The sequence below is a fragment of the Oryza glaberrima genome, chromosome 2 (assembly GCF_000147395.1).
Source record: "Oryza glaberrima chromosome 2, OglaRS2, whole genome shotgun sequence".
In the NCBI taxonomy this organism is placed as follows: domain Eukaryota; kingdom Viridiplantae; phylum Streptophyta; class Magnoliopsida; order Poales; family Poaceae; genus Oryza; species Oryza glaberrima.
In genome coordinates, this window is record NC_068327.1 from 67,945 (window position 1) to 90,797 (window position 22,853).

Sequence of the window (22,853 nt, forward strand, 5' to 3'; positions counted from 1 at the left end):
TTATAACGGAACGAGATAAATTTACCAACCAAATCTACGAAAATCATGGTGTTAATTCTCTATTTTGATTCAGTATTGGCTAACGAAAATGGCCAAATTTCACCGTTAACACCACTGTTGGCTGGCCGCACCTACCTCTGGCTTCGACAACATCGACGCGTTGAAAGCTACTTTCCTCGGCTTCAGGGGCACGTGTGTGTAACCCTTTTGTATCCTCGGCCTTTAGCTGGGACGAGATCGGATCTAAGCAACACAATTAAATATCTCGTGTACTGGTCTACTAGGCATCGGGTGCTCCTGCTTGAAGATGCTACGACATTACTGTGGTGCCGCCTTTGGCGCCTTGTCTACATGGTAGGAATGGACACCAACAATGAGAAGGAACTAAGGAAGGATGGCAAGGAAGCACTGATGGCCACTGCGTACAAAGGTTTAATATGGGGAGTGGGTATCAAACGAGTAGGTCAAGAGGAAGGGCAGAAGGTCGCCCAATGTTCAACATAAGGTAAAAGATCATAGTTTAAAGTGAAAATATTACGTATGACTTGGTACACGATAAGATTTTAGTTATAGTCCAAAGTACAATTTACTCAAATAACATTGACTGGCATTCTTGGTGCTTCGTGGTCAGGAATACGAAACAACGCGATAACATTGGCAATGAGGTATTGGATGTCAATGCCAGATCTTTCTGTGTTGAGGTATATGTCCATTTTGTTTTTGTTAGAGTTTGTTTTTATCGAGATCTATTTCGAAAACAACTTTCTTAAGAAAGAAAAGAGCAGTGTCCCCTAGAAATTTGAGTGATGTGGTCAGGTCAGAGCGCGCAAAGCCCAAATGAAAGCCCACAACCTGGATCTGGAATGTACTCCAGTATTGTTTTGTTGGGTCGGCGGCGGCGGGTGAGAGTGGAGAATGATGATGGCTCTCCGCCGCGCCGTCGGAATTGGCTCCGCCGCCGCCCTCCGCTCTGCCGCCTACCTCCGCCGCGCCTCCCCCTCGCCGGCGCGGCCCCATCCCCTCGTCCCTCCACCGCCTGCCGCCCGAACCTTCGCCGCCCCGCCCCAGGTATCGTATCAATGGATCCCCTTCACCCTCGAATCTTAACTAGTCTAGTCTAGTGTAGTGTACTACTATACTCCCTAACTACTAAGTATCTTCTTGTTGTATTACAAGGTGATGAAGAGGAGCACCAAGGACGACGACGACGATGGCCCTCGGATCAACAACGACATCACCTCTCCCTTTGTTCGACTCGTCACTGACCAAGGTACGGTACCCCCTCTCCCGTCTACCCTTGTCCTCACCGCATGCTCTCTCACTTTTTGCTCATTTTTGCAGGCCATAGTGTTGTCCCCAGGCACGAAGCTCTTCAGCTTGCGGCCAGGATGGACTTGGACTTGGTCGAGGTACTTACTGCCCTCTATCTGCTTTCTTCTTGTAACCAAACCAACCTAAACATACTAGTATTTCAATTGCCATCACCATGTCAAATCCATTTCTTTGTTTATCTATCTGTGACTCTTTCATCATTCCTTTTTACACGATTTAAGATGTTCATGGATGATACTGACAGTGGATATAAACAACCAAACCGATTCACTTGTATTTCCCTCTACAACATATCTGACCATTTGCCACATTTCTTGAGATTTGCCCAATGTTCATTACCGTTTCTCTTTTATTCAGGTCCACAGAAAATCAGACCCTCCTGTCTGTAAAATCATGGATTTTCACAAAGAGAAGTATAAGAAAGACGTTAAGGAGAAAGAACGCCTAAAAACTAAGGTATACTTACTTCCTGGCTCAGTTTTCTTAACTATCCATTGATCACTCATTCGACCAAGGCGATCAACGTACAAGGTTTGCCTTCTTGTGAGAAGGTGATGGTGGTTTAAAAGACCTGTGTTATGTTATGTAGCTGTATGGATCAAATGCCCAACATACTGCTCAATATTGATGCTCCTGGTTAATTTAATCATCCGACCATTGGGAAAGACTGTTAACCATATCTCCCTGCTTGTGTTTGGATCTGACAGGCTATAACATATATCTCCTTGTGTTGTTCTGGTTTTGTGCAGTCTGCTATTGTCTTACGCGGTGGGGAGAACAAAGAAGTGCGGTTTAAGGGTAAAACAGTAAGTGGTTTTTTCTTGCTTTAGTTTGTTTATTGCAGCCTATCATCTTGGCTGCAATAGATTGCTGATCTGGTAACTGGTATGATATGGTCGTATGGAGTATCTAGTTGGCCTATCATACTTGGTTTTGTCCAAGGCATTTTTTTTTCAGTTTGTTTGGATCCATATGAACAGTGCCTAGTTTGTTTGGACTTCTCTAGTCTTTCTGTTTAAATTATTGAACCTTTCTATGGAAGTATCAAAGAGTCCAAATTATTTCAAAGTTTCTTTTGCAGTTACGGTTGAGAAATTGTTGGTATGAAGGCCTAACTTGGAAGGTTGCTGATGAACATAAATTGTTACATGTAGGAACTAAAAGACTTGAAGGTGAAAGCAGATGGAATCACCAGATTAATGGAGCGAGGTTACAGGGTGAAGGTCAGCTTACATTCCATTTCCCTTTCTTGCTTGTACCACTGTAGAAAAGGTCACTTTGTACAGGCACGTAACCGACTGGTTGCACGTATGTGAGTAGTAAAGCAACCCGAATAAGTGAATCATGACGGATTTTAGGTGTGTGAAATGTTGAAATGGCCTGCTAGCCTGATCAAGTGGCCGATTGCCATATAATCACAGAGTTAAGATGCTTAATTCTCATATTGAGCCTAGCAGCCCAACTAGGATAATCCGTATATAATATCTACACTGCTTCCATCATCTTATGAGGGTAACCACATGAGTAGTACAAATATGCTTTTTAATAATTACAATTGAATGTGTTCAAATGTCTCTAAGAGCAAACAAGCACCAAGTATATAGATTCATTAGCATGAACATTAAATTATCCATATAATTCTGAATAGTCATCTGTATTCCGACTTATCACTTGATGGTACCTTGTCCATCCGATACGCGTATCCAGACTTATACAACACTGGTTTGTACAGCTCTGCCAATATTTAGTGACAATTCATGCAGTTTCTGTTAGCATCATCTTATGCTTTGCTTTGTCTTTTTTTACTATCATTTACTCCCTCCTTCCCAAATTGATCATCATCTAATGGACTTCAAAATTTCTCAAATTGATCATCATATAACCGCATGGACATGGATTTCATCATAATACAATTAATGCAGCATGAGAGAATGTGTGCATGCTAAGGTGTAATTGGCATGGTGTTTTGATCGATGCATGCATTGTGGGAGAATGTGTGCATGGTTGTCTTGATTGATGTGATTTAAATTATCTTTGGTCTTGGTGCATAAACATATACTCCCTCCATCCCATAATATAACGCATGGTAAAAGTTACACGGTCTCCAAAACTAATCTTTAACTTATAATTTCTCATATGCTATAAGGTTTGTAGCAACAAAATTATAATCATATGAAAGTAAATTTAAATGTCAATCTAATGATATAATTTTTAACAAATAAAATTCATTTCATATTATATTAAATGTTGGTCAAATGTTTTAAAGGTTGAATCTTGAAATACGTGCACACCTTATATTATGGGATGGAGGGAGTATGATGATCATTTTGGGAAGGAGGGAGTATATAATTACTTTTTGTCATCAGAGGCAACAGCCGTTGGTTTTCTAGTCAAATATTGCTTTGTAATTTTCAGTAGACGATTATCTGAGAAAAATATGCCAAATGATGGGAAATGATGAGGGAGCTTTGCTGAAGAGTAGCGATTCTTAAGTACATTGTTCTCCATCTAATATGTCACACTATTGCATTTTGACACTAGAGAGTTGCTCCACTGGTCATGTTTGCTTAGATATTGCCACCAGGAATGTGGTAGGTGGTGCAAAATGCACAAGCTGTAAATCTCACATGAAAAATCAATGGTTTGGGTTTGGGTGAAGAGGTCGTACCAGGTGGTAGAGATCATCCAGGTTGAGAAGATGGCAGCTGTAGAAGTTATGTCGTTTGCAGACTTTTACCTGTTTCAGTAATAGATGCATGATTTGTTTTGGAGTAGAACTTATGTCTTTGTTGAGTGTAGATCAAATTCCTAACCGGACTGTTATTGATGGTGTGATGGTCATGTATTCATGTTATGCAATGGTTCTAGGAATCCAGATATAAATTTTATTTACTTTTCTATTTGGATGATACTGTGTTTGCATGTAACAGTATTTTCTGTATGTTCTTTCTTTTTCTTGTATAAACCAGTAACAGGCACAAGAACTACAAATTCAGGAGAACTTTCTTCCTCTTCTTAGGAAAAGGCCCTGCTGTCTCTTGTCTAGTTTGATCAAGAACAATAGCAGTTGGAATTGAACTGAACATGGAGAATTATAAGAAAGTTTTTTTCTTTGGTCTCTATTTCAAGCAATGAGAACCTGAAGGATTTTGGTCTAATTTTTGCCTGATTTACTATATTAGCGCATTCTGTGCAACTGTCACCAACATTCATATATCCAATTTTAACTTGAACTTCAGTTCTGAATCAGTTAATTTCAGCTGTCTTTTATTGTAATTTTTGTGAATGTTCATATGCATATGCATTTATTTGTTATAAGGTCTTGAATACAAACTCTAAAATTATTTTAAATGTGTTCCTATTTGGCAGTGCATGGCGATGCCCTCAGGTAATGAAGAAGAAGATTTAGGAGGGCCACTATCTCGGTTGTTAGGACTTGTGAGTGCTCTGCTCCTTATTATTTTCATGTTGCTTGCAACCAATGTCAGCAAATTCTGTTTGACAACTGTTTGATGTCCTGGTTACATTTTCGGAGCTGTCCGTAAAATGATCTTTTTATATGATGTCGTAAATTGAACAGATACAAGATGTCTGCATAGTGGAAAGTGGCCCACATTTGGACTCGAAGCATGCATACGTTATTGTTAGGCATGTGAAGTTTGCAACAAAGAAAGCTGGAAAGAAAGCTAGCAAGGCCATAGAAGATGTAGGCAAAGGTGCCCGCAAGAATGCCTCTGAATTGTCAACTGTTACTGCCGATAGTGGAGATGAGACAACTGATTGTGGAAATGGGGCCATCTCAGATCAAATGGACAACGCTCCTGCTTACGTCTCCAATGAATTTTCCATGCAGAAAGATGCACATGATAGAGGCTCTAGAAGGGAGTTGAGTTGGTCGAAATCGAACCCGGGCAACTACGGTGAAAACATGCAAAATGTTGATGCTGGGGCACACAGAATTAGCTCTAGTCAGCGGGCAGCACAAACCTCAGAGGGTGGGTTTGGTTCCAATAATGTAAAATCTGGTATGGAAAAGCAAGAAAAGGCTAATGAAGATGTGGTACCTGCAGAAACCAACAGATACGCCAGCCGAAGACAGCAGATAAGAGGAGATAACCAGGGTTTGAGCCAAGATAGATCCCCGCAAGGTCATAGAAGGAATGAAAATGAAGTTCGCTATCCGGTCAATGACTACCAAAGACCTCTGCAGCAGAACAACCGACAATCACCAAGGTTCAACGATGGTAGATTACCACAAGAACCAAGAAGAAATGAAAGGGGAGGCCATATTCCGTTGAATAACAAACAAGGCCAATTTCAGCAAATGAATCATCCTGCTGAATCAGCGGGTAATGGTGCAGGCTATCCTACTCCAACGGCCAAGAGTTTTGGAGTTTTCAGTACCAGAAAACCTGCCACGTCTGAGTTGGGGAAAACAAATGGTGCTAGTAGGACTGCTAATTCTGATGTACCTAAAAGCTATGGAATCTTTAGTTCTCCTAGAAGGGAATCTGGTGATAAAAGCTCATGAATGAAACTATCAGCAGATAAGCCTATAAACAGCAGTTCTACATCAAAGTTTGTCGTATTTGGAATTGGCACAATAAGCCTCGAAATGTAAGGATCAGCATGTGGGTCTCATGTTTCAGTTTTTGTTGATCATTGACTATTATTCATTCAGCCTCACTTCCACCACAGTCCGTCAGTCCTACCTTCTACAGTACTGTTGCTACAATGACTACTGGATCAGTCGTTTCAGTACTAGTACAATGGAGCCATTCAATTCAGCTCGTACCCTCAACAGTGAATACTATGCGCTATTCAGATTGATATCATTTTAAAATTTAAACCATATTACTTTTTACTAAAATTATCAAAGATGTGTATGTATTTAGTTTCTCGTCAAATTTAGGTAAATAGATAAAAAATCTTATAAAAATTTTGATAAACGATAATATTGTCAGTTTATCGAAATTTGGACGCTAGTAAGATTTATTTTGGTTACAATCTAAATAGCCTCTATATCTTCCGTTTTAAAATATAATAGATTTTAGTTAAATACAATGTATCCTAGTTTTTTTTGTTTAGGGCCTGTTTAGATCCCACCCAAAAATTTTACACCATGTCACATGGAACGTTTGAGCACATGTATGAAGTATTAAATATATGCTTAAAAAATACTAACTGCACAAATTGTGACTACTTTGCGAGACGAATTTTTAAGCCTAATTGCTCCATGATTTGGCAATGTAGTGCTACAATAAACATGAGCTAATGACATATTAATTTGGCTACTTATTTTTTTTATTAGTGCGTAAACACCCCATACAACACCCTATATAATACCTGATATGACACACTAAAACTTTACACCCCCTGATAAACACCTCCTTAGATTGGTAATATAATAGGTCCCATTCAATCAAAATGGAGGGAGTGATACAGTACAGTAGGATGCAGCATGGACGCTTGGTCTTTGTTATAATGCGCTCACGATCTGTCTCATTTGGGAGCAGCCGCCTCGCCGCCTCCGCGCCAGAACCACCATGCCGCCACGACAGACTCGCGCGAGCACCGCCGTGTTGCTTCACCTCGTGGCGCGCGGGCGCCGCCGCACCGTCTCTCCCGCGTGGGAGACGGCTCGCCGCCGGGACAAGGCCTCGCCGCCACCATCACCGGGAAGAAGACGGAAGAGAGAAGGAAGAAGACAGAGAAGGAAGGAAATGGGTGGAAACCTAACGGCAGTGGCATGGTTACGAATAAACGAATTGTAATAGTATTTTTTTAAATAGCAAAATTTGTAGTGGTATAGATCAAATTAACCCATAATAATTCGACGACGCCGTCTTTAAATATAATAATATATACATGATTAATAATATGTATATATGAATAATAGAAATATGATATATGACCGCTGACTGATCATCATCATCATATACAGTTCTGACTCAGGAATGCGTACGTGTCGTCGTACTGTATATATATACATAACTTTCTATCCATCTTAAAATAAGGGTAGTTTTGCATTGATTGTATCCAACGTTTAACCGTTCGTATTATTTAAATATTTTTATAATTTGTATTTTTATTGTTATTAGATGATAAAGTATGAATAGTACTTTATGTGTGACAAAATATGATAGTGATATATATCTTGTAGGTGTAAACCCTACGCCTACGGCACGAGCTCGAGACGCCATCTGTGCCATTTCATTCCATGGCCATGATTGATCGCCAACGCCATGTAAGACAACAGACCAGCCCGATGGATCTTACTCCCTCCGTCCCCAACTTTAAGTAAGGATGATATTAAGGTTGGACATCACCTAACTTTAAGTAAGGATGATATTAAGGTTGGACATCACCTAGTACAACGAATCTGAACAGAGAACTGTCAAGATTCGTTGTCTTAGGTTATCTCATCCTCACCAAGGTTGAGCTTTTTTTTTCACGGAGGGAGTACACACACTCGCACACAAAATATTATCGCTGTGCTGTGATACCAAATCGCTCGTTCTGGAAATACAAGTGGTGTGATGGTGAAGTTGTGGGTGCATGACTTCACTGGGTTCAAATCCTGGTGCCTATAAATATTATGTACAAGCAAATGAAATTTCAACATGACTTTAGTGAGATCAGGAATATGCAATTGGTGTTAAGGGCGCATTCGCGGGGGGTGTAAGTGTGTGTTAACGCCAAAATTTGGTAAGATTTTTTAATGGATTCGGTTAAGGAAAGAGCACAATGAGCCTATGGAAAGCTTATCTAGAAGAGTCCGAGTTTAAGAAGAAACCATGGAAACCATGTCATGGCAGTTTAGTTTATCTATTAGTTAGGCAAGTTTTGTATTTAGGAAAGTATGAGTCATGTCTGATGAGTATTTTATGTTTTTTCTTTTATCTTTAGGAAAGTTTGTTTAGTGTCCGCTCAGGATTAGTATCCGCTCATGGGTATAAATATGTACACCCGAGATCCTTGTAATCTATCTATCGGTCAATACAACTTCGGCGCATCGCCATCCTTTTTATTTTCGTCTTTCTCGACGAGGTCTTGTTTTGAGTTGGGCTGCATCGGCTTCGATCTCCAACGAGGGGTAAGACTTGTTATAGCTATTTGTATCGGAAGGGCTAGAGCCTCGACACTCTAATATTGTTGATGTAAACACCTATTTATCATATATCTTAGTTAATCTAAGTCGAAGTCTCAATTTACATGTATCGACTAGATCTTTTTTAGGGTTTTATTGGTGTCAGTTAAATTGTTTCATCGATAGATTATTTACTCAAGTGTCAGAATTTACATTAGAAATATAGCCGATTGCTCAAAACTTTATTGACATCGCCTGGTATAAGCATCAGCTAGCATGCTATATCGGCTTATTGGACAATCGACTCATTGATCTCCAATTTGTACATCTTGTCAGTTACAGGATTAAATTGACTAGCATGCCTGTATCTTGTCAGTATTTTGGATCTGCACTGGAGCTAAGCAGATCTCTCAGGCCGTCGTGTCTTTTCATTAACAGTGATTGGTGTTGCGTGTATAGTGGTGTGTGGATGTGTGTTTGCTGGGTAATCTCAGAAAAAAAATCGTTCGACAGTAGTACATAATGACAACTTTCAACAGCTTTTCTGATTAATTTAATGTACTTTTTTCTTTTGTTAGCTACACTTCACTTGGGTTAATACTAATGCGGAGTACTTCCTTCGTTAAAAAAAATAAATCTAAGAGAGGATGTGACCTCTCCTACTAAAACGGCTGTACTAAAAGGAATATGTTCAGATTCCTTGTAAGGAAGGGTCACATCTTCCTTTAGGTTGGTTTTTTCTTTTTTAAGCATCACCAACAGCCTATCCAAATCGGACTCTCCAAACACCTATATAGCCAACTCAAACACCTATATAGCCAACTCTTTATCTGATTTGACTAGTCAAACTAGTTACTCGCTCTAACAGCCTCCCTATCTACCCATTCTATTTTAATTCTATGACGCTGGGTCCCCACACGTCAATTGCTTCTTCTTCTTCCTCCTCTCCCCTACCTCCTCTTTCTCCCGCGCGAGTCGACGGCGCGGTACCTCGCGCGAGCCTGTTAATTACTCAACTCTAATCAATTTAACTACCAAGCCTGTTAATTTGCACTCTGCAGGCGTGCATTGGCAATGACATCCAAAATAAAAAAAAAATCACCGAGATGAAATTGGTACGCAGTAAAATTCCAATAACTGGTAGGACTGCAAAATTCAGTAGCATACACACCCGCAGGACGAAGTCCTCCTGCTTCCAGACGGTCAGGCAGCAGAAGGCGAGATGCGCGACCGCGACGCCGGCGCTGCTACACGAGTCCGACTGCTGCTGCTGGCTCGCCGTGAACGCAAAGCAGAAGCCGAGGAGGCGGCAGAGCAAGAACAGATGCTGCATCGAAGAAGAAGCTGCCCCCATTGGCTTGCCACTGATCCCCGTGCCCTGACTGCTCTTCTCCTTCCTCTTCTTTTTCTTCTTCCTCTTCCTCTCGTGCCTTTCTTGCCATGGCTTAGCTCAGAGAAAGCACCGGCCGTCGAGCTCCTCGCGCGCGGCAGCGGCGGCGGCGGCGGCGCGGAGTCCTCCTCCTCCACCGGGGTCGCCGTGCAGCTCGCCATGGTGCTTCTCGATGAGGAGCTGCGCTACATCATGGTCCACCAAACCGTGCAGCTCGACCCCACGGGCATCTTCTCCCTGCGCCGCCTCTCACTCGGCTCCATGGACGACGGCAGCGCCGGAGGATGACGGCGGCGGCGCCGGGAGGACGACGACTGCGGCGCCGGGAGGACGGCGACGGCGGCACCGGGCGGATGGCGCGGCGAGCAGGGAGGGAGCAGCAGACGGGATGGGGAAAGAGGGAGAGAGAAAGGAGAGAGGGTGTGGGACCCACACCGATGGCAAGCCCTCCTGGCTGGCCAACTTTGGCTAGGGTAGTGAGGAATTTAGCCAACCAAATAATTTAGCCATCCAATTAGTAAGTCTGTTGGAGCATATATTTTTTTTTTTGTCTAAGTTAGCTAAATTTTGACTTAAATAGCTATTTGGCCATTCTGTTGGAGATACCCTTACGGAGCGAGTATAGATCAGTAGTCATATCATACAGAAGCTTGGTGAGGGTGAAAGCAATTAAGGTCCATAGATGGAATTTATGATCAATTTATGTGATGCGTGCAGATGTAGATAGATGCAACACATGCACGCAGATGCTGCAGCCTGCAGGTCAGGTCCATCGATATCGTCCAATGGCTCTGCTCTGGAGTCGATCTGACTGATCGCTGGCTGGCTAGCTAGCTGGAACGACCTTTTATATTGTTATTATGGTCGGAAGATTAACAACAATGACCAGTATATTATAGGCTTAATTAGATCTACTCCCTCTATCTTAAAAAAAAGCTTTAACTTCTAGAGTTTAAATTTTATCACTTCAATACCATTTACCTAACATTTTAGTCATTCTTCATCTCCACTATTTTTGTCTTGAGATGCTAAGATTGGCTTTTTTTTTTACGGAGGGAGTATGTCAGTGTAACTTTTACGGTTTTAAAATATATCATTACTATTCATTTATCTGAAGTAATACCATTACAATTTTACTGTTATTTGAAATATGCCACTACTTACCTCTTCAATATAATTTCTAGAATTTTTACACCAAATTATCCTTCTTCCTTTTTTTCTCTGTCTCTCCTGTTCATCTTCTCTACCAACTAGATCCCTCGGCCACTAAGCTGAATATCACAGCAGCAGGCCCTACTACTCCCTCCGTCCTATAATATAAGAGATTTTGGGTGGATGTGACATATCTTAGTATAATAAATTTCGATAAACGTACTCCCTCCATCCCATAAAAAGCTAACCTAGTATTGGATGTGATGTTTTCTAGTCCAACGAATCTAGACAGACTCATATCCAGAATATTCATTAGTCTAAAAAACATCCCATCAAATATTAGGTTGACTTTTTGTGAGACGAAGGGAGTATATGATATATCACATCTATCTAAAATCCTTTATGTTTTTTTTTGGCAGAGCGAGTACGTAGAAGTACGTAGAAGCGAGCAGTTGTTGTGGACCCAATTACGCAGGCATATGCAGCAACGATGGGTCAAACCAACGACTACTCCAATCACCAGGACAGTATCCCAAGGTGAATTAGCTGCCGTGTTTGCTACATTGGTGCATCTACTATCAATACCGTTCGTGGTGGTCGATGGGGTCTGTGTGTCAATGCATACCGTAGTACTACTATCTCCGTAGCAGAAACATCATGGTTTTACATTGTTTATGTCAAATATTTAATCGTTTGTCTTATTTAAAAAAGTTCTATGATTAGTATTTTTTATTATTAGATGATAAAATATGAATACTATTTTATGTGTGATTATTATTTTAAAAAAATTATTAATTTTTAAATAAGATAAATGGTCAAATATTGAACACAGAAATCCACAGTTACACTAAAATGTGATGGAGAGGTACGTAGTACTTTATGCAGACCCACCCTGTGTTGGAGGTACGTATTGTTCGTAGTACTTAATACACGTCTATCGATTGATCGATCGAGTTGGTACGTATTCCCAACTTTCCATCATATCACATCATATCGAAAACTTTTCTACACACATAAACTAACAACTTTTGCTTCAAACTATCAACTTTCTTCTAATTTCCCACCTTTTCCACCATCTAAACACAGCTATACTGTCCGTCCGGACGCCGGCGTAGTATGTAGGAGTACAGTAACACTAGTACTTGGAATGCTTGGATAGCTGGTGTGGGAGCCCACAGGCCCAGTCACCCAGACCCAGTGATTTCTACGAGTATTTGCTCAAATATGCATGCAAATCTATGGCAGATCTATCAATGGCATACTGGCTCAGTCACAGTTTACTTTAGAGCGAGTACAGTAGCAGGTTACAAGTCAGCTGTATACACATGTAGAGGAGAGAAAAGAAGAGAGAGAAGTAAAGCGGGCTACAGATTTATAGTCAGCTGTAGCACGGACTCTAATACGTTGTGTGTATATAAAAGGTAGGACCATATATTAGTAGTGTAGTATTCTTATTGTATAAATAAGCTATTAGATTGGCTATAGAAGAATTGGAGCCCGTAGTTAGCTATACTATTAAACTTGCTGGCCTGGTCCAAAAGAAATTGTCCTGCTATACTCCCCCCCCCCCCCCCCCCCCCCCCAACACACACACCCACACCCACTAGTGAAGATGAATTGAATGCCAATGGGAGAAGAGGAGAGCAGACGATTGAATTGAATGCGGTACTGGATCAACGGCAGACAGGCAGCCATTTACTCGCCCATGTGCACTGTTTATTTGCTGGTTTCTATCCATCAAGTAGTATGTACTAGGGCAACTACTTTTATCCAGGAGAGGATGTCTCCTTGTTTGTTTAAAATTTATTTAAATAGTTATGGAAAAAAAAATCTCATAACACTTGATAACACTCCATGACATACACACGTATACCACATTATAAAGTCTGAGATCCAAAGTCAACTCACACATCGAAATGTATGAATAATAGCGCATTGTTCGTATCTGAATTTTTATTTCAACTAGAAAAAATGCTCGTGTGTTGCAATGGGTGAAGGCTATTTTAATCTTATTATTGTTATATGGTTTATTTAAGATGAAATTCACTGTTAAATTTGCTCGGATATATATTTTATTAGAAAATCATGAGCTGTAATTAGGAGTCCGATCATCTCAAGTTAGCATGCCAATTTTTTTAAACAAATTTCATATACAATTCATTTTGTATTTCCAAAAGCGAACGAACTTAAAAACTAACTCATACATGGATGACGTACCAAACTACCGGCAAAAACATCTTCAATTTTTATAAATACCCGTGAGTTGCAACTGGTGAAAGCTATTTTATTTATTATTGTTATATGGGTTAGTTAAGGTGAAATTCACTTGGATATATATATTGTTAGAAAATTATAAGCTGCAATTAGGAGCCCGATCATTATTTCTTATACGATTTCTTCTATATTTCCAAAAGCGAACGAATTTAAAAACCGACTCACATACGGATTTGTATTTCCAAAAGTGAACGAACGTAAAAAAACCGACTCATACATAGGTGACGTACCAAAGTATCGGAAAAAAACATCTTCAATTTTTATAATAGTAGAGATGTGTAGATTGGACTAATTTTTTTTTCCTGATAGATGTCACCGTACTCTACATTATTTTTTTTGGAACTTTTAACAACTATTTGTATTATTATTGAGTTTTTTTAAAAAAATACATAACAGAACATTCTCATTAGAATTCATTCCCTATCCGCTACTATGTGTTGTCGAATCTAGATACCAGGGGTACTAAGTATCCACTAATTAGCTCGTTAGTCGTAGTAGCAATTTGTGATATTCTGTGAGTAATCCTCCCTCCAGTTTAAAATTATTGACGTTTTAAACATAATCTCGTATAGTGTTATATTATATGTTTTCCTAAATATTGACTTTCTGTTGCCTGGTTGGTTTGAGCTAATCACCGGCCGGTATCTATATATGCAAGCCGTGTTCGATTCCAAGGCTAGAAAGTCAGTGCGTAATGTTGCGGTGCCAACGAATGGTGGGCATATCCATCCTAGACCTAGCTGGTCTGGTCCTGGAGTGGAGTGGATATACTAATCGGAAAAATGTTTTCATCCTTTAGGGATATACTCTTATTTCTTAAATGTCTTAAATGACTATCAAGATCTTTTTTGAGGAAAAAAAATAGTAAGATAGAATAATAAAAGATACTCCATGTCACTTCACAAACATATAAAATAAAGTTCGGCCTTTTAAAAACAAAGTTAACTGAAACTAGTCAACGCACGTTTACAATTATATCTGAAGTCGTGTATATAAAAAATAATAACTATTTAGATGATGTGCAAGAAAACAACTCCTAGTGATAATAGTACTATATACTCTCTCCGTTTCAAAATATTTGACACCGTTAACTTTTTAGTACGTGTTTGACCATTCGTCTTATTCAAAAAATTTAAGTAATTATTTATTCTTTTTATATCATTTGATTCATTTAAAATATACTTTCATGTACACATATAGTTTTATATATTTCATAAATTTTTTTAATAAGACGAACGGTCAAACATGTGCTAAAAAGTCAACGGTGTCAAATATTTTTGAAACGGATGGAGTATCTAGTATGGGTTGTACTGGTACAGTACGTACGTAGGTTGCCAACTCTATCTAGTACGGGGTACGTAATAATAGTAGCTAGGTTGATGCAAATTGCAAATATATGTTGCGAGCGGCGGTGTTAAGTGCAGTGCACGCCAACGATAAATCATGCTTGAATTTGGTGGTCTATAAATACTAGACAAACATAGCTAGCTGCCTGGTGCTACTTTAATTTTACTGAGAGTGCGCGGTGCTGTGCTTAGATTCAATTCGCTGGCAGTACGTAGTGCGTGTAGAGATAGAATGAGAATGGGAGGAGGCAGTAGCGCGGCGGCGGCATTGGTGGTGATGGTGTTGTGGGCGGCGGTGCCGGTGGTGGTGGTGCAGGCGGCGTCATCGCCGGCGCTGATCGTGTTTGGGGACTCGATCGTGGACCCGGGGAACAACAACGGCATCAACACCATCATCAAGGCCAACTTCCCTCCCTACGGCCATGACTTCCACAACCACACCCCCACCGGCAGATTCTGCAACGGACGCATACCAACCGACTTCATCGGTAACTAGCAACATGCTTTTCTTTCTCTTGTCAATTCTCATTTCTCATAGGAGTACATGCATGCACAACAACAACTAACAACTAACAACGGATCGATCGGAATGCATATGCAGCTTCCCGTCTTGGTCTGAAGGAGCTTCTCCCGCCGTACCTGTCGCCGGAGCTGTCGACTGAGGAGCTCCTCACCGGCGTCAGCTTCGCGTCGGGGGGCACCGGCTTCGACCCGCTGACGCCTCGCCTGGCCTCCGTCATCTCCATGCCCGACCAGCTGCTGCTGTTCCAGCAGTACAAGGAGCGGGTGCGCGGCGCCGCCGGGGACGCGCGGGTGGCGGACATGATGACCAGGGGCATCTTCGCCATCTGCGCCGGCAGCGACGACGTGGCCAACACCTACTTCACCATGCGGGCGAGGCCCGGCTACGACCACGCCTCGTACGCGGCGCTGCTGGTGCACCACGCGGCGGCGTTCGTGGACGAGCTGGTGAAGGCCGGGGCGAGGAAGGTGGCCATCATCGGGATGCCGCCCATCGGGTGCGTGCCGTCGCAGAGGACCATGTCGGGGGGCATGGAGAGGCGCTGCTCGGAGGGGCACAACCAGATCGCGGTGGCGTACAACGCCGGGATGAAGAGGAGGATGGAGGAGATGCAGGCCAAGAAGAAGAGCACCAAGACCAAGCTTGTTTTCATGGACATCTACGGCTTCCTGATGGACATGATGATGCGTCCACGGGCGTACGGCTTCAGCGACTCCACAATGGGTTGCTGCGGCACTGGCCTCCTGGAGGTTTCCGTCCTCTGCAACGCCCTCACCTCCTCCGTCTGCACCCCCGTCTCCGACTACCTCTTCTGGGACAGCTACCACCCCACCGAGAAAGCTTACAGCATCCTCACCGACTTCGTCTACGATAATTACGTCAAGAAACTCCTCCTCGACTAACTATATATCTCTATCCATCATTATTATATTATATATATCTAGCTTCTGCTTTAATTTGCTCCCTCTTTTTTGTTTCAACTTTTATTGGATTATATAATATAATAGTATTGCTTGCTCTTCTTCAGCTAAGCCAGGTTTTCCCTTAATTATTTCTTCCCTTATAAACTTACTCCACTTACTATACGCAAGGATGCATATGTATGTGCTAGTTATTACTAATATCAATTAATTCCTCTCTCTCTCCGCAGGCTGCTAGTGCTAGCTAGCTAGGGCCCTGTAAATCTTTGTCATTGATGATTAATCGTACGTTTCCCAAACAGGCAGCTAGGGTATCTTCATTTCGTAACAGTAATTAATCTACAGTAGTAGCTAGTACGGGTGTAATAACATACATGTAGCTCGCATGTTTTAAGACTCACAAAATTACAGTCGTACTAGTGGTATAATAACAAGGAATTGAAGCTAGCTAGTATATATATTATATATATGTGTGTGTGTGTGTGTGTGTGTGTGTGTGTGAAATTAGATATCAAAAGTCTGGCTGACAGCTTGTTGCCCGCTCCGCTAGAACAGCAAGCATATGCACCTCGATCTAGACTTCATGTAGTGGAGTATGATCTTGAACCGACAGATATAATATGATGGACCGAGCTCCAGTTCTTAGAGCTTTGACGATGGCAGGCCTGCATCGCATATATATTCGCATGCAGTTAAAGTTAATTTTAACTAGGCAATGAATAGGAATTAACTAACGGTACGTAGTAGTACCGACCGAGTTGTTTGGCATTAACAATGCTGGGGCAAGCAGCTGGCGGCGTTGCATCCTCCTTGAGAAATGGCTCCACTAGATTCGGGTTCCCCCAAACCGGATAACCCTTGATCTTGCCCTGCATTATTATTATTATTACTGTATCAGCAGGTTTATATAATCGATCTAGTGCAAATACAAACATGCACAGACAGACAGACCCACTCACACAGTGTGTGTTCCATTCATCATCAATAGTATAATATTTGGGCTGAGGCTAATTAAGCATGCATATGGAAGGAGTACTTACAAGAACGTTTAGAGCAGCAAGTGTTGCCATTCCTTCGCGCGTCCACTGGAGAATTGGAGAATGATGCAAATTATATACTATATTAGTCAGTACCTTTTTGATTCATATTACTAGTAGTTGTAGGAGTAGTAGTACGTAAAGATGGATGGATATTTTTATGGGAAGAAAGAAAGAAAGAAAGAAAATAAAACAAGCTAGCTAGGCATATATATATATAAGCAGATGCAGCAGGCAGGTAGTGGACCTTGGAGGCAGATGCGATGTGAGGTACGACGACGGCATTCTTCATGTCAGCGAGGCCGGGCTTCATGTAAGGCTCATCCTCAAACACATCAAGACCGACGCGGAACATGGGGTTGGCCTTGAGGTGCTCCACCAGTGCTACCTCATCAATCACCGGTCCTCGACTTGCATTCACAAGAACCGCTTCCTGTATTTTTATATTTAGATTATTTGTATACATGCTCTGTTAATTACCCACTGCATAGTACTACAGTATCAAGAGGACCGAGAGAAGAAATTAACAGAGGCAGAGAGGCAGGCACCTTCTTCATGATGGCCAGCCTTTCCGGGTTTATCAGATGGTAAGTGGTCTTGTCCAACACAGGGTGCAGACTAATCTGCCACATACATATATATATATGCACAAGCATTTATTTGCATAATTAATCAACATCTTAATAATTAGAATGAAGAAAGAAAGAAGAGACGATGAGAGAGATGGCTGACCACGTCGGCCTCCCTGAGGACATCCTCCATGGTGGCGGCTCTCTTCCATGTCACAGGCTGCTCTCCGTTTGCTTTCAGGAACTGCCCGTAAGCTACATGCATATGCATTCAAATCAATGTGCAGGTCATTAATTAATCTAATCTAATCTATCTATCTTAATGTAGTACTCCTCCATTCCAAATTAATCTACATATAGTTTTTTAGTTATTCCTAAATGATCTACACATTTGTATTCATTTATTAAAGTCTATTCGTTATTTGTACATTGAAGTAAATGGACATTGATGCATGCATCCATGCACATAAGTATTTATAACCCACATGCAATATTTTAATTTGCTATTGGCTAGGAAATATTGGGGATGGTGCATGTATTGAGTTTGTTGCTAGAGTAAATATAGTATAAGAAAGTTATTAGCTTTTATTGGTCTTGGTGTACCTATGAAAGATATACATCAATTTAGAATGGAGGGAGTACAAATTAACTAGCCAGTACTATAAAATTGGATGCATGCATACCTGTGACGAATTTCTCAAGGCGCGTGGACTGATACAGGTCGTAGTAGATCAAGTTCATCTTGAAGCCCTCGATCTGTGGTAAAAGGAAATGTTTACATGAGTAATTTTGTGGTGCAATTGCGAAATTGAACAAATAATTACTCCTACTATAATAATAATAGTCCTAGGTAGTAAGGTACCAACTGAACTAACCATCATTCTTGCGTAAGCTGAGCCGATTCGACCAGCTCCGATGACTCCCACAGTCTGACCCTTGAGCAAGTTCCCCACGAACCTGCATGCACATATATACATATATGAGTATCTATCAACTAGCAGCAGTAGTAAAAGTAGAGAGAGAGAGAGAGAGAGAGACAGGTGCGGGAGCCATCCGTCGTAGAGGCCAGCCCTCATGAACTGATCTGCCTCCACGATCCTCCGCGCCGCCGCCAGCGACAGAGACGCGGCCAGCTCCGCCGTCGTCTCCGTCAGAACGCCCTGTACATGTGTACGTATGTAAGTAAATTACCATCCAGTAATATAGTCTAGAAATCAAGAAGCAGAGGGCGGCAGAACTGACAGGCGTGTTGCCGACGGCGATGCCGTTCCTATTGGCGGCCTCCACGTCGACGTTGTTGTACCCGACGGCCATGTTGCTGAAGGCTGTCCCGCCGGCGCGCTTCAGCGCCGAGAACAGCACCTCTCCCCACTCCTCCGTCAGCTGCACTTAGTTTGTTATCAACAAGAAGAAATCAATCAAAATTATTAACTAGCTAGTAATAAAAGTCGGTCAAATGGATTGCAATTGCTTTGCTTGCCTGGCCGATGACACCATCGCAGCGATCGCCAATGAGGGCGAGGATGTCGTCGACAGAGAGGATGGTCTTCGTCTCCGTGCAGATCTGAAGCAAGGAATGAATTGACTCTCCACTACTAGTGTAATTGTAATGCAATAAGTAATCGCTGCCTAAGAAGGAAAGGAAAGGATTACCTCGAGGCGGCAGTCGTTGTCGGCGAGGAGGCGGATCCAGCGGGTGCCGGGCATGGACTTGGTGCTCACCACGCGATACTTTCCGCTCGGATTCCACACCTCGATCGATATCGGCTTCGCCATTTCTTGTTTTGCTTTCGCCTGCCTTGCCTTGCCTTGCCTTGGACTCGCTACTGCTTCTTGTCTTGAGCTCACTCTACTACTAGTATACTACTAGTGTACTACTCCCAACTTTATCGGCTAACTTGAGGCGCCAAAATTATTCGCAAAACAAAACAAAATCATGGATGGATAAGGGGCCCAAATATACGTGTGGCAACCAACACCAGGAGAGACCAGACACACCCAGCCGCCTTATCATCTTTCTTTCTTTCTTTCCTCCAGGCCAAGGCTTGGCTTGGACTCGCTGCTGCCTCACCACCTGGCACGTCCTCCAACACTACTGCGGCACAGATTAGATAGATAGACAGACAGACACTGAGACAATGGACGACAATCAGATGACTTTATAATCCCAGTAATAAATCATCCATCCACCAGACGATATCAACTGCAGTCTAGGCAGCCGCACATAACATCCTTATAGTAACAATCTTCAGTTTTTGTTTTCCCTTCCATACCCATACTTCATAAACCAGCTAGCTAACCTAACCCCCATTTCATTTCATCCTTCCTTCACTAACCACACACCCCCCACCCCACCATTCATTCTCACTCCAAAATAATTACAACCATTGCAACCGACCGACCACATGTAGCAGCTGCTGCATCTCTACTCAAACGCCCACTGGTTCTCCCTGCGGATCTCCTCTTCCTCCTCAGGGGCCAAGTCCTTCTTGATGTTGAAGGTCTTGCGGATTTCCTCCGGAGTCTTGCCCTTGATCATGTCTGCAACGGTCTGCGCAAGTCAGATCCAGCAATCCCATCCCTTGATGTTGAGATAGTTTGCAGCCTGCAAGAGGTGGACAATCAATTTCTTTCTTCCTTTCTACATACAGAAAATAATCAACACATCTAGGCACACTTGAGTTAAAACTGGAACAGAATAACAAAGGCAGGTAAGCAGGCATACATTATGTTTCCAAAGAGCAAATCAGGTGGACCAATTCATCCGTGTGTTAGGCAAGTACTTCACAAGTCAGATCTATATATCTCAGGTTAACAACAATAAAACTAAACATTTTATCAACACATGCTTCACAATTACATACCAAACAGCTCTTTGCTTCTTCAAGGGCAACATATTTTTCCACTATTTATTATGTATATATGTGGAAAATCCATTGAGACAGACTAATACAGGAAGCCACTAACATGTCAAGGGACTCGGTAGTTAAATACTATCAAACATCTATTGTCCTTTTAAAGAGCAGCAAATCCACCAATTAAACATGGATACATGTGCACTATCCCTAGAGAAAATACAGGTAAATAGGAGGTAAGAGGAAAGTAACAAGTATGGAACCAATTATTAGGTAACGTTAGCCCACTAGTCACAGTTAATTGTTGGTTTCTAAAAAAGCACTAAGCTGTCACAACAGACAAGTAGACAATTAATGACAGAAGGATCACTTAACCACATTGCCTAAATGAATTGAACATCAATATATCCACATGTTTAAAAAGGGTACCATGATTATAAATTTAAAGGCTAGCACAATAAATATAAGTCCGAGCATCAATTGTACTGCCAAGTATGTTGCAACAGTAACAAAAACATATAATGCATTAGGAAAACCTAGAAGGGTTCATTTTGGGAGGGGGGGGGGGAGAGAGACAAGGAAGCATACAATAGATTTGAGCCACAAAGACTGTAGATCCGAACTTCTAATTTTTTCCATCACATCAACCTGTCATACATACACAACTTTTCAGTCACATCGTACCAATTTCAACCCAAACTTCCAACTTTGAAAGGAACTAAACACAACCTAAGGCTTCGCAAGCCAATGCATTTATGGATGTTAAAAGTGAAGACAGTATCAATTGACACAAACTGACAGCGTTACTGGTAGAAGAGTAATAAACCCACCACCCATCAACATTGTCCCCAAGCACAAGAAAAGAAGAGCACTAGTTGAAATAAATGGAAATAAAAAGCATGGCAGCCCCTAGAGTTGTACACAATGGGTTTGATTTGGGAGATAAAACAAGGACACGCAATAATCATCAGATAAGCTGTGCTAACAACACGCAACCAGATTCACATAGGCATAATAAATCATCTACTACCTCCGTCCCAAAATAAGCGCAGTCATGAGTTTCCGCGCCCAACTTTGGTCGTCCGTCTTATTTAAATTTTTTTTATAATTAGCATTTTTATTGCTATGAGATGATAAAACATGAATAGTACTTTACTCGTGACTTATGTTTTTAATTTTTTTTAAAAAAATCAAATAAGACGAACGGTCAAAGTTCGGCGCGGAAAACCATGGCTGCACTTATTTTGGGACGGAGGGAGTAGTACTTATTTAAGACGTAGTGGAGTAGTACCAATCTAGAAATATACTACTACTGGAGTATATTGGTAAAGCCAAGACCTAGGGTAGGGAGAAGAGTGCAACCTAGATAGATCTGGACGAACTCACGCGTTGTATGTAAATAAAAAAAATAATCGGAGAGGAGAGGAGAGGAGAGCGGGGAGTGGAGAGGGAATGGGTTACCAAGATGAGGTCGAAGAGGGTGGCCTGGTCGACCTTGACGAAGTCGGCGTCCAGTTCTTGAGGTCGGCAGAGGAGGTTGAGTCGTCGGCGGAGGCGTGAACGTGCTTGTTGCAGTACTCGATAACCTTGGAGAGGATCTTGGAATTCACGTTGGGGAGGGGGATCCCATTGTCGGCGCATTTATCCTCGATCATGTGCCGGATGGTCTGAGACTCCATGCCCACCGCCTCCACCTCGAATTCCTCTCCATCCGAGCTCTTCAGCGTTATCATCTTCTTTTCACCCTCCGCCGCCGCCGCCATAGCTGTTGCTTCTGATTCTTGATCTCCGCTGGGAAGGAGGAGGAAACCCTAGACGACGACGACGGTGGACTGAGACTATTTATTTATTTATTATTATTCTCTTTGGTTGGTCTTCCCTCTATCTAGATGGTGGGCTTACATTTGGTTGGCTTCTCTCTCTCTCTCACACACACCAACACGACTTGCTTTTTAACTTTTTTTTAGATAACTTTCTTTTTAGGACCTCTTTAAATCGTAGGATTACAAAACATAGGAACGACCGTTTGTTTCGACCGTAGAAAAAAATACAAGAATTACAGAAGAGAAAAAGATTCAAAGGAAAGTTTACATGAGGTTTTACCTCATGTTAAATTTCCTCAAAAACTTGTATGGCATGAGTATTCCATAAGATTTCATAGGATTCAATTTTATTCATTCCTTTGAAAAAGGATCATCTAGGGGGGAAAATCTCATAGGAATGAATTCCTCCAAAAATTACTTTAACTTTCCTTTGAATCAAAGAGGACATAGCTTCTGGAAACTATAAACGAAAATAAATACACTAGTAGGAATGTGTTGCAAGATACTACTGTAGTAGCAAATAGAGTTGAAACTGATTTAAA

General features: G+C 41.7%; 3 protein-coding genes and 1 pseudogene across 3 annotated transcripts; 2 read left to right on the plus strand and 2 right to left on the minus strand.

Annotated features, from left to right (window-relative positions):
- Positions 1-843: 843 nt before the first annotated feature.
- On the plus strand, positions 844-6,012 carry LOC127764599 (translation initiation factor IF3-1, mitochondrial). Its single transcript, XM_052289495.1, has 8 exons — positions 844-1,068; positions 1,177-1,270; positions 1,342-1,409; positions 1,690-1,788; positions 2,082-2,138; positions 2,487-2,555; positions 4,702-4,770; positions 4,913-6,012. The coding sequence occupies exons 1-8, from the start codon at positions 916-918 to the stop codon at positions 5,861-5,863; spliced, it is 1,560 nt and encodes a 519-aa protein (XP_052145455.1). The 5' UTR covers positions 844-915; the 3' UTR covers positions 5,864-6,012.
- Positions 6,013-14,705: 8,693 nt separating this feature from the next.
- LOC127763076 (GDSL esterase/lipase EXL3-like) lies at positions 14,706-16,125 on the plus strand. The gene is made up of 2 exons (XM_052287662.1): positions 14,706-15,072; positions 15,186-16,125. The coding sequence occupies exons 1-2, from the start codon at positions 14,817-14,819 to the stop codon at positions 16,007-16,009; spliced, it is 1,080 nt and encodes a 359-aa protein (XP_052143622.1). The 5' UTR covers positions 14,706-14,816; the 3' UTR covers positions 16,010-16,125.
- A 218-nt stretch (positions 16,126-16,343) lies between these two features.
- LOC127763075 (glycerate dehydrogenase) lies at positions 16,344-19,519 on the minus strand. The gene is made up of 12 exons (XM_052287661.1): positions 19,287-19,519; positions 19,114-19,197; positions 18,876-19,016; positions 18,672-18,793; positions 18,509-18,590; positions 18,317-18,389; positions 17,797-17,888; positions 17,613-17,687; positions 17,312-17,497; positions 17,068-17,112; positions 16,782-16,896; positions 16,344-16,692 (listed from the first exon to the last, which is right to left on the minus strand). The coding sequence occupies exons 1-12, from the start codon at positions 19,407-19,409 to the stop codon at positions 16,670-16,672; spliced, it is 1,161 nt and encodes a 386-aa protein (XP_052143621.1). The 5' UTR covers positions 19,410-19,519; the 3' UTR covers positions 16,344-16,669.
- Positions 19,520-19,605: 86 nt separating this feature from the next.
- Positions 19,606-22,251, minus strand: LOC127763077 (SKP1-like protein 1; annotated as a pseudogene).
- Positions 22,252-22,853: the final 602 nt, after the last annotated feature.

Bases quoted from the DNA above. Each gene is read 5' to 3' on its own strand.
- LOC127763075 (XM_052287661.1), bottom strand. From the start codon at position 19,409: ATGGCGAAGCCGATATCGATCGAGGTGTGGAATCCGAGCGGAAAGTAT. The intron at 19,198-19,286 runs GTAATCCTTTCC...TCCTTGCTTCAG, and splicing joins ACAACGACTGCCGCCTCGAG to ATCTGCACGGAGACGAAGAC. The intron at 18,794-18,875 runs GTCAGTTCTGCC...ACACATGTACAG, and splicing joins TCGCCGTCGGCAACACGCCT to GGCGTTCTGACGGAGACGAC.
- LOC127763076 (XM_052287662.1), top strand. From the start codon at position 14,817: ATGAGAATGGGAGGAGGCAGTAGCGCGGCGGCGGCATTGGTGGTGATG. The intron at 15,073-15,185 runs GTAACTAGCAAC...ATGCATATGCAG, and splicing joins CATACCAACCGACTTCATCG to CTTCCCGTCTTGGTCTGAAG.
- LOC127764599 (XM_052289495.1), top strand. From the start codon at position 916: ATGATGATGGCTCTCCGCCGCGCCGTCGGAATTGGCTCCGCCGCCGCC. The intron at 1,789-2,081 runs GTATACTTACTT...GGTTTTGTGCAG, and splicing joins AAGAACGCCTAAAAACTAAG to TCTGCTATTGTCTTACGCGG. The intron at 2,139-2,486 runs GTAAGTGGTTTT...TGTTACATGTAG, and splicing joins TGCGGTTTAAGGGTAAAACA to GAACTAAAAGACTTGAAGGT.